Source organism: Myotis lucifugus, unplaced genomic scaffold, assembly GCF_000147115.1.
Source record: "Myotis lucifugus unplaced genomic scaffold, Myoluc2.0 scaffold_90, whole genome shotgun sequence".
In the NCBI taxonomy this organism is placed as follows: domain Eukaryota; kingdom Metazoa; phylum Chordata; class Mammalia; order Chiroptera; family Vespertilionidae; genus Myotis; species Myotis lucifugus.
In genome coordinates, this window is record NW_005871138.1 from 4469580 (window position 1) to 4480409 (window position 10830).

General features: G+C 50.9%; 1 protein-coding gene across 1 annotated transcript in view; it reads right to left on the reverse strand.

The window, feature by feature from the left end:
• TOX2 (TOX high mobility group box family member 2) overlaps nt 1-10830 on the reverse strand; it is a gene marked incomplete at its 3' end in the record, with an annotated part of 110961 nt that continues 100131 nt past the window's right edge. The window contains 6 exon segments of the mRNA XM_014458135.2: nt 1-37; nt 40-103; nt 809-1204; nt 2216-2296; nt 2726-2953; nt 4317-4556. Coding sequence (XP_014313621.1) covers nt 1-37; nt 40-103; nt 809-1204; nt 2216-2296; nt 2726-2953; nt 4317-4556 — 1046 coding nt within the window.

Here is a 10830-nt window from a genome sequence, read left to right on the forward strand (position 1 = left end):
CCCGCTGGCGTAGCTGCTGTCCAGTCTCCGCTGTTCTGGGGTTGGATGGGGCAGGGGAGCGGGATCCGGAACCGCCGGGGAACTCGGAGATGTGAGGGAAGTCCTGCGAGGAGAAGGAGGAGGCAGGTGAGCGAAGGAGAGAGGACCGGTGCATGTCTCAGGCAGCCAGGGTGGGACGGGGACTGCCCGTGCCCCCTGAGGTGTTCACAGGGCACGCCCTCCGGCTTGCACACGTCTCCGCTCTGCCCAGCATGGCATGCTTTTCCTTTTCCCAGCGGAGCGCCTTCTAAAGAATTCAGCCCTGTCCTGGCTGCACCATGGGGGGGTGGGGGGGGGAGGATTTTGCACTCAGGGCCTTTCCTTTTTTGGGACAGTTTCCCAATCTGTAAAATGGAGTTCCTGGGCTGAGTGACCGCACGGAACAGTGTCTGTGGCACCATTACTGGGGTCAGGCCTCGAGGGCTTTGGGGAGAGCCAGGGCCAGGGCTGACCTGGCAGAAACCGCCGTGGCCGCAGCCCCGCAGGCCAGACAGACAGCAATAGACAGAGGATGAGAGGAGGGGGGCCTGGAACATCTAAGGATCCGAGCAATCTATCTGGCAGCTTGTCAACTCCCTGCCCCCGCGAGTCCATGACAGATAAGGAGCACCAGACCCATTTCACTGACATGGTAACTGAGGCTCCGAGAGGTAAGGTGCCCAGGCCGTGGTTACATAGCTGGTGAGCGGTGGGGCTAGTATCTAACATCCCGAGCTGCCCCCCTCCACAGGGACCCCAGAAGGGCAGGTTTCTACTCAGCCCTGCTTACCTGTGGCCCTGGCGGTGAAGGGCTCATCGCCAGCTGCACCTGGAGTGCCATGGGAGTGGGCAGGACAGGAGGCTGGGGTGCTGGGGACATGCTGACAGGTGGGCTGAGGAGGGCGCCCTGGGCGTGAGGGGGCAGTGGCAGCTGTTGGTGCAGCGGGGGGCTGAGCGGGAAGGAGGGTGGTGGTGGCGGGGATGCGCTGAGGCCTGGCAGCAGCGACTTGGAGCCCAGCGTCCGGGCGAGGCTGGCGGGGGTGGCCCCGCTGCGGAAGGCCTGCAGGTCCGAGGGCGTCAGGAAGGAGGCCAGGCCTGGCATGGCGTACATGGGCTGCTTGGGCGGGAGCATTTTGGCTGGCGGGTTCACCTGGGCGCTCTTGGTCTCACCCTGGTCCGGGGAGCTCTGGAAGGGGACAGACACCTGTCACTCTGGAGAAGACGGAGAAACCAGACTTGGGCCGTGAGACCAGGAGGTTCCGCAACCCACTGACATGACCCCTGGCTGGCTTTCTGGCCCCTCAGGGGATATCTGTAGACCAGTGGTTCTCAACCTTCTGGCCCTTTAAATACAGTTCCTCATGTTGTGACCCAACCATAAAATTATTTTCGTTGCTACTTCATAACTGTAATGTTGCTACTGTTATGAATCGTAATGTAAATATCTGATATGCAGGATGGTCTTAGGCGACCCCTGTGAAAGGGTCATTCGACCGCCAAAGGGGTCGAGACCCACAGGTTGAGAACCGCTGCTGTAGACTAACAGATAATTCTGAGTGCTTAGTGCATCTAGGTCTAACCATCCAACCAGCCCTGCTTTAATCCTTGGGGCTCCCCTGCCGATGGGGGACCCACGCTCCGCAGCCTGGCCAGTGAGGCCAGCATCACCCAACGGGGCCGTCCGCTATTTACGCTCCTGCCCAGCCTCTGTGCGTTCGCATGTGCTGTTCCCTTGACTTGGAGCACCCTCTCTGCTTGGCCCTCTATGGCGTAGCCCAGTTGCCATGTCCTCTGTAATAGCTTCCAGACAACAGCCCTGCCCCCACTTGGGCCACATGTCCACCGCCATCCTGAGCCTCCTGCCTGCAGTGCTGGTGTTGACCGAGGAGGCCGACAGTGTGGTCAGGGGTGAAGGCCGAATTTGAAGGAGTGGCCAATCTGGGTTTGGCTCTTAGTACAGCAACCTAACACATTGTGTAATTTCAGGCAAGATGCTTCACCTCTCTGAGTCTTGGATTCTTGTTGGAAGAATTAAATGAAACAAGATACATGTCAAGTGGCCAGCATGAGCCCAACACATAGTAGGTGCACTGGAGAAGTGACCTCAGTGTCCATCCTTTCCCGTGGGCCTCAGTGCCTGCTCCACCCCTCAGTGGTCCCGCACTTTACAGCCTGTGCCTAGGATTCCAGGGGTTACCTTGGAGACCAGGCTAGCCCGGTAGGCTGCCAGAGCCTTCAGATATTCCTTTTTCGCCGCTTCGGTCTTCCTCTTGTAGGCCTGAAAGATCCAAGACATGAGCAGCCAGGGGAGAGGTTAGGTGTTCAGCCTGAGGTCACACTGCTGGGGGCCTTGGCCTGTGATCTCTGTCTACTCCCAGTTTTTTCTGGAAGCCCCTGAGAGGGCCCCAGGCACATGGTCAGGGGTATAGGAAAGCTCTGGTCTGACCCCAGACTCTGAGAGCTGGAGGACAAGATGGACTGACATGTTCTCGCTTATCTAACAGATAAGGAGGCAGAGGCCCAGGTCAGTTAAGTCGCCAGTGAACACAGCTGGGAAACAGCAGAGTTGGAGGGACCTAACTTCCCATCCCACAGATGGGCAAACCAAGCCCAGCAAAAGCCCCTAGTTCTAGGCTTCTCAAGTCTGTCCTTGGCTCTGGGACCCCAAAGCCTCAGGGCTACGGCCCGGAAAGAGATGGAGACTCACCTGCTTCTGCTCCTCTCCCAAGCTGTCCCACATGGAGGCCACGATTTTGGACACGTCCCCGAAGGTGGCGCTGGGGTTCTGTCCCTTTATGGCGGCCTGAGTGTCTCTGAAGAAGAGCGCGTAGGCGGACACTGGCTTCTGTGGCTCATTGGGGTCCTTTTTCTTCTTCTTCTTTGGGTTCTTGGCCTTTTTTCCTGGGTCAGCTGAGGGTCTCTTCTCTCCCGACATCTGCCCGGGTGAGAGGAGTTAGAAAACTTGAGATGCCCGGGGACTCCTGCCAAAGGGGCCCCGCCCCAGCCGCAGGCTCAGCAGGCCCTGTTCGCACACAGGTACTGACCATCCCAGGTTTGAACACGGAAGCTTGGGCCACACTGCGGGGCCAATCACTCCCCAGGTTGGGGAGGCAATGGACAGGCAGACAAGACAGAGGGACGGACAGACACACATTCTGGACAGGAGCCCTGGACTTTTTTTGTTTAACTCATTAATGACAATCAGCATGATGGTAAAGTTGATTCAAAGAGAGAAACTGGTTAGTGCCCTATAGGTAGAGTAATAAAAGGATCACTTTCAGGACTTCGTTTCATCTTCTCTGCTGGACAGAAGTCACTTGCATCTCTACAGGGAAAAATCAATCCGCCTTGTAATCAGACAGAACTCGCGTACGCCCCCATCACCTTTTCCTTGAGTTAACCTTTACCAAGGATAAAATATCCCAATCAGTAATGAAGAATAAATCAAAATAAAGTTACTTAACCTCTCCATGCCTCAGTCTCCCCATCTGCCAATGGGAGATAATCATGGCACCTGCCATAGGGAGTGGTGAGGAGGATCACATGTGTCAGTACTTATGCGCTTAGAACGCTGGCCCACGGGAACTGTTTTAGAAATGTTTTCTCAATAAAAAAGAAAAGGAAAACCACCCCTGCCTGGCCTGTGGTAGAGACCAAGTTATCGTGGTGATGGAGCTGGACCAGGATCCAGAGGTGCCCACCCCAGCCAGAAGGTCAGGGTCTCTGCCAGATGGCGTGGGCGCCATGGCTACTGCCCAGGCCTCTGCGGGGCCACCACGTGGACAGAAGAAAGAGGCAGGACGTGTGGGATCAAGTCTTGATTCTGCCACTAGCTTGTTGGGAGACTCCCGGCAAGCACGTCCATCGCTGGCCCTTCTGGGCCCGTTTCCTGCCCCAGTTAAACCGGATGCTCCCCAACAGGGAGACTTGGTCAGTGTCAAAGCCTGGCCAGGGCCAGAGCCTGGGCAGCTGGTGAGCTCGCATCCTCACGTGTGCAGGGGTCATGTCCCCAATGGAGGGGTCATTTTTAGAGCCCCATCCCAAGGTCAGTGCTGCCCAGAGGCGCCCTCTGCTGGACCACACATTTTTGCCAGAATATGCCACTGAAAGGGCCCACTGGCCATTCAGGAATAAGACTTCATTTTCTCCCCAAATCCTCTACCTCCTTGTTTTCCAGCAAAGGGTCTGTTTAGACTCTTGCATCTTTTCTATTGGTAGGTGATGCCTGTTTCCATGCAGGGCCCGTCTTCCTGCTGACAGGAGGGCATCCCAAGGCTTTGCATGGCCACCCTACCTACCTTGAAATGCGCTTCCGATTCCTCCTCCTGAGTTGAACTGGAGGGAGAGGGGGTCGCTGACTTGCTCCCTGGGGGCGACGGGGAGCTGTGGGCGATGCCACTCCGGATGCCCATCTGAGAAATGAGCTGGGACTGGCTGAGGGCACTCATGTGGCTGGCCAGCATCGCTGGGCGACCGAGCAGGGGCCCTGGCCGGCCCGAGTCATAGGCAGCAACCTCTGAGTGGACCATCTCCTGGATCTAAGAGAGGAGGACAGGGCATTTTGAATTAGAAAGGACCTGTCCTGCCCCATCTTCATATCTGCATTGCGGGGGCCCAGGGGAGGGGCATGTAGGTGAGAAGTGGAGGGTGGTTTCCCGGTGGATCCCTCATAGGTGAGTGCCCTGCATGATTTGGTGCACCCATGGGGGGGCCTGGCACCTTGACAGTTTGCCATTCTGCTGACATTCAGCCTGGAAAGACGATCAGCATTCAGCCCTCGCTGGAGCGCTCGGTCCAGCTGAGAATGGATCATTTTATGAGACTGAGTCTTCCCTCCTGGCACATGGTACGTCTCTGCATTTATTCACTATGCAGCATGATAGCAAAGGACAGGCACTGGAAGCTGACCTGGTTTGGGATCCTGGTTCAGTCACTTACAAGCTGGGTGACTTTGGCCAAGTTACTTAACCTCTCTGTGCCTTGGTTCTTCATCTGAAACGTCTGGGTAATAATTAAACCTACCTTTTAGGGCTGTTAAGGAGTAAATGAGCCTAGCACATAGTAAGCCCTACATTGTATGTATAAGGGTTTGTTAAATACACAGAATAAAAAAATCCCTTAATAAGTTTTGCATTTTTCTTCCTGTAGCTCAGTAATATTTGTATTAATTATTCCCTATGATATTTTCTAACTGGTTATTTTGGGGATACAAGGAAGCGACTGATTTTACATGTAGGCATTTCTCATACTAAGTACATGTTGAGAATAGTGTATACTTTTTGCTTTAACATTAGAGATACACACACTGTTCAGCGAGGCATACCGATTTGAATATTCTTTCAATTATTTTTATTTTCTCTGCATCTGTGGTTATTTTCTTTCTAATTTCTCATCTCAAGTATCTGCGTTTTCCTCTCACTTTTTCTCTACTAAGCAAGCTCATGGGTTTTCTATTTTATGATGTAGGATTTTTTTCTCCCCAAGAATCAAATCTCACATTTTTTGATCTCCCTAATCCTTATCTGTTTTCTATTTCTTTAATATCATTTTAACCTTTATTGATTCCTTTCTCTAATTTTTAAAGATTTGTTACTGTTGCTTCCCTTTCATTTTAGTTGTATTTTAAATTCAATTCTTTGCATGTGGCTCCTCATCTTTCAGGTCTAAATTAGAATGTCACCTCCTCAGAGAAGCCTTCCCTGACCACTTTGTCTGAAAATCCTAACCCCCTACCTTTATGTTCTATCATCATATTGTTTGTTTCCTTCACAATTTCAAGCTACAATTATGTTGTCCATCTATCTCGATGAGCAGAGGACTTGTTCACTAGTGTATCCCTAGTGTCTTTGGTAGTGCCTGGAACGCAGTAGGTCAGTACTTTAAAAATATTTGTTAAAGGATGGAAAAAGGAAGGGAGGGGAGGATGCCACTCCTGGTAGGTAAAACTCCCCAGCTGCCTCTTTTCTTGAGATGTAATGGAATGAGAGTTGTTTATGCAGTAGCACAGGGCACAATTGGTGAGAATTGGAGATGTGACATTAGTTGGCTATTTCCTTCTTTGAATCAGACTTGGGATAGGACATAATCATTCCCTATCGAGTCCACAATCTCCTAAGAGTTTAATGAGCTAGATGAGATTCGATCTTCTCTGAATCTTTTTTTCCTCAAGTTTCCTTTACCCTCCTAGCAAAGAAAGCATAAATAACACAAATAATCCAAATAAAATCCCCCTTGAAAGTACAGAATAAAATGGTAGGAGAATAAACAAGGATATGTAAGTAAAACAGTTTCCAATTGCCCTAACCGGTTTGGCTCAGTGGATAGAGCGTCGGCCTGCGGACTTAAGGGTCCCAGGTTCGATTCCAGTCAAGGGCATGTACCTTGGTTGCAGGCACATACCCAGTAGGGAGTGTGCAGGAGGCAGCTGATCGATGTTTCTCTCTCATCGATGTTTCCAACTCTCTATCCCTCTCCCTTCCTCTCTGTAAACAATCAATAAAATATATTAAAAAAAAAAAACAATTTCCAATGTATAAAAATATCGTTTAAAAATCAGAAAATTTAATCCATTCATATCATATATATAAAAGGCTAATATGCAAAGTGTCCCCTTGGGAGTTGGACTGGGAGACCAGGAGTTCACTCGCTCGCTATGATGTGCGGTGTTTTGACCACCAGGGGGCAGCGTGGAACGAAGGAAGGCCCTGGCAGTCAGCTGGAAGGCCCCAATTGGCCCTGATCGCCAGCCAGGCCTAGAGACCCTACTTGTGCACGAATTTTGTCCACCAGGCCTCTAGTTTATTATAAAGATAGAATCATTTGTTCATAGATATTACAGTTTGTTTTTTTGATTCTTTGAGTTTCCCTCATCTTTCCTTTGTTGATCAAATTTTATCTAGTGATTTTTCTCTAATTCCTCATGTAAGAAGAAAAATTAAGCTTTTAATTTTTCTCTCCATCAGTGGTTTAGGTTCCAGATGAATATTTTTTTGCTTTTCACTAAATAATTTATTTCAATCATTATTCTGACAGTTGTATTACGTTTCATACCATGATAACAACAGTACTTTGACATTAACTTTGGATTTTGCTATTTTCATTGCGTTTTTTTATACCATATATTTCCCACATTTCATCTATTTTAATTCATTTCTCAATCAAAGGTAATTGCCTCTCTAAGTAATTTTTTTAACCCAAAGCTCCTTTGAAATAAGAAAAATTTGCATGAGGCTATTTTTGTATGTAGGCCGCATTTATTTAACTTTGTCTGGTGCTTGGTAAGCTCTTTTGAGTTGAATAATTCCCACTTTTTTCAGATAAGTGATATTTTCTATGGTTATTTTTTGGATTATTGCCCCTTTTCCACTGGCCTTTTAAAAAGAATTTTCCTGTTAAAAATCCATTTTGAATCATCAGGTCTTTTATCTTTTCGGTCATAATTTTGAGCTCTTTACTGTCTCCCTTGGATTTGGGGAGAAAATCCTGTTATTTGATTATCGGTTTTCACTGCATTTTAAAGTCCAATAATCACATATTTTACCTAAAAACAATCTTTCCTGATTTCAAATTTTTCTCCTGACATTGCACGACATAACCGAATTCTGTAACTTATGAGCGGTTTTCCCCCATTCACTGGAGTAGGAGCTTCAGAATGGACCTCCTTTAGAACTATAGTTTTTGTACATGTATCTATTTCTATTTCTAATAACTAGATCAGCACCTTGCACACAGAAAATCAAATGCTTGTTGGTCCTGTTGAATAAAATTAAAGATAGAAGAGCAGAACTGGGTGTGATCTGGGAATGATGTCAAATTTAGCTCAGTGAGTCCAGGGTCACCATGGAGGGTGGGTGGGACTCTGGGCCACTTCACTCCTGGCTACAAAAATATTCTCAATAAATGGGCATCAGGCCTTTCATGAATGTCTGCTCTGCGACGGACATAAGCAGACAGGAGAGCTCTGGGAATGAGAGAGCCCCCCTCGCCGCCCCCCCCCCCCCCACACACAACTGGCTCTGCAGGGCCTCACAGCTAATTAGGGAGACAGACCCCTACATAAAGAGAATATATGGCTGGTTATTAATAGATACAATCCAACAAGACATGGGTACAGCCATTACGCATCCTAGATTTTCTAGGGCATTGAAGATTTTTGTCCTAATCCCTCCAAAGTAGAAAACATGCCTCTGATGTGATGAGGTGTGAGGATATCACCGGCGTAGGCGCTGGAGGGCCTGGCCCAGATCCTCCTCACCGTGCTGCTGCGCCCGTCCCAGTGCTGGGAGTGTGGCCCCTGTCCCCTTCTCCAGACAAGTGTCACTTCCAAACGGGAGCTGCCTTCCTCCAGAGGCTATGACACCCCACCCCCCACGCCCCACCTCACAGCAGACCTCAACCCCAGCTGGACTGACACAGGGGCACAAAACTCCTTCCCTGCAGTGCAGGCGAGCCCCAGAGCTCCCCGCTGGGCTCCTTCCTCTGTAGACCCCGATCCCTGCAGCCCCCTTCTCCTGAGAGCGCTCCCTCGGTAAACAAAGTCCACAAGAACCCTCAGCTCAGGGTCTGCTCGAGGGGCCTCACCTGGCACCCTCCACCAGGCCCACCAGTTCCCCCGCCTTGGGGACTGCATCCCACCAGCACCCAATCATGCTCACCCCTCTCCCGGCTTTAAGTGGAAATCTCCCTTACTCCAGGCCTAACAACTTCTGTCCCAACTTTCTTCCGTGCAGAACCATCATCCTCACGGCCCCCGGGACCTCCTCTCCCATCAGCGACTCACCCGGCGCGTGTCTTCAATACTGTCTGTCCCACTAGAATCATCTTCATCCTCCTCTCCACCGTCCTCCCGGGGGAGCAGTTTGATTAAGTACTTAATGTGTGCCAGAAAGAGGGCTAACTGTCTCTATTATAACACTGATCGCCCCAGCTACCCTAGGAGGTAATATAATCACCCCCAGCCGAGGAATCACGGCTCAGAGAGTTCAGCGCTGGCCCATGACCACAGGGCTACCGACGGGGAAGCTGGGTTTCTCCAGGCCACCGCACTTCCTGTCTTAGTGATGCCGTCTTCCCCAAGACACTCCCTGGTCCTGGACTCCTGGGCTTGCCGCCTCCCCTCACAGCCCTCTTCCCTCTGTCCAGGGCCAGCTCTTGGCTGTTGGCTACCTCTCTAGCCAGTCCTTCTTGGTCTCCTTCAGTCCACCCTTAAGCACTGGCATTCCTCAGGCTCTCTCCAAGCCCCCTCCTTTCTACACCCCCAGCCCCCACTCACCACCACCTTGAGTCTGTGGCTGCTACATGGTAGGGGGCGACGCCTGCTGATGCCTTTAAATTCTGATATCTCACCTAAGAAAGTGTTTCATTTAAAGCCAATGTCAGGCTTTAAAAGACAAAAAAGTGAGCTCACAGGATGGATACACAGAAGTGGCCAATGGCCATCCCTTCACACATTCTAGAACAGTGGTTCTCAACCTTCTGGCCCTTTAAATACAGTTCCTCATGTTGTGACCCAACCATAAAATTATTTTTGTTGCTACTTCATAACTGTAATGTTGCTACTGTTATGAATCGTAATGTAAATATCTGATATGCAGGATGGTCTTAGGCGACCCCTGTGAAAAGGTCGTTTGACCCCCAAAGGGGTCGTGACCCACAGGTTGAGAACCACTGTTCTAGAACACCTATTAGCTCATACAACCCCTTTCCCAATTAGAACCCACCCTGCTCTGCCCAACACGCTCAGCAGCCATTGACTTTTTGTCCTAATCAGCGATAGCTGATGCTATTTATGTCCTGCCCTTTGACCTTGGAGGACCCCCCATTCCCTGCAGAGGGTTACTGCACCTGTCGATGGCTTCCTGCCTCTCACTGCCGGGAATGATGAGCAATTAAGGCCCCAGGAGCGACCCTCAACCTCCGCTTCCACTCCCCTCAACGGGACAATTCTGAGTTGTGTCCCATATGCCTCTTGGAGGGTCTGCAGCAGGATTGCATCCCAGTTGCCACGGTGGTCACAACTCATCAATCCACCCCCTGCTGGCTTTCTTCCCTTCCAATCTCACCTCCCTTCTTCCTTCACAGGGCTTCCTGCAGACTCCCCCCAGACAAAATACTTGCACCCAAACCTTTGTGTCAGGGTCTGATTGAGGGGGATTCCAAAGAGACTCCAGCCCTCAGCCTCCTGCATGGCTTCCTTGAGTCCAGGTGTCATGCTGGCCACCAGAGAGCCCTTCTGGAGTATGAAAGGTCTCCCTGCTCAGAATGTTTCTGTCGCTCCCCAGTGGCCGCTAGCCCTGTCCTCGCCTGTAAGACACCCACAGAGATTCGTGCCATCTCGCTGGTCCTACCTCTCCAGCCCCTTCCCGGAGCTCCCGGGACATGCGGGCTTCTCTCTAGGACGGAGCCTTTGCCCTGCGGCTCCCTGTTCCTTTCCTCTGTGTCATCCTTTGAGACTTAGCTGAAATGTCACCTCCTCAGAGAAGCCTTCCCTGACCTCTCTCTCCTCCCTTCTCCTCTGGCCACTGCCTCTTCCTGAGACTTTCCCAGGGCTCAGCATGGTGGGTACCAAGCATCTGCTTATGTGCAGACACATAACGTGCTCCCCAGCCCTGGGCAGGTTGCCTGGCGCACAGCTGGCACTAACGAGATGTCTGGTAACCAACGGCACCACGCCTCCTGCTTTCTCCTGGAAGCATATGGACACGTCCAAGAGCCACGCGTGCACCCTCTCCAGGGAGGATGAAACAGAAGAAACAGTAACGAGGACGCCTAATGGGAGCATAATTAGGTTCGCCTGGCTAATAGATGCTCAGG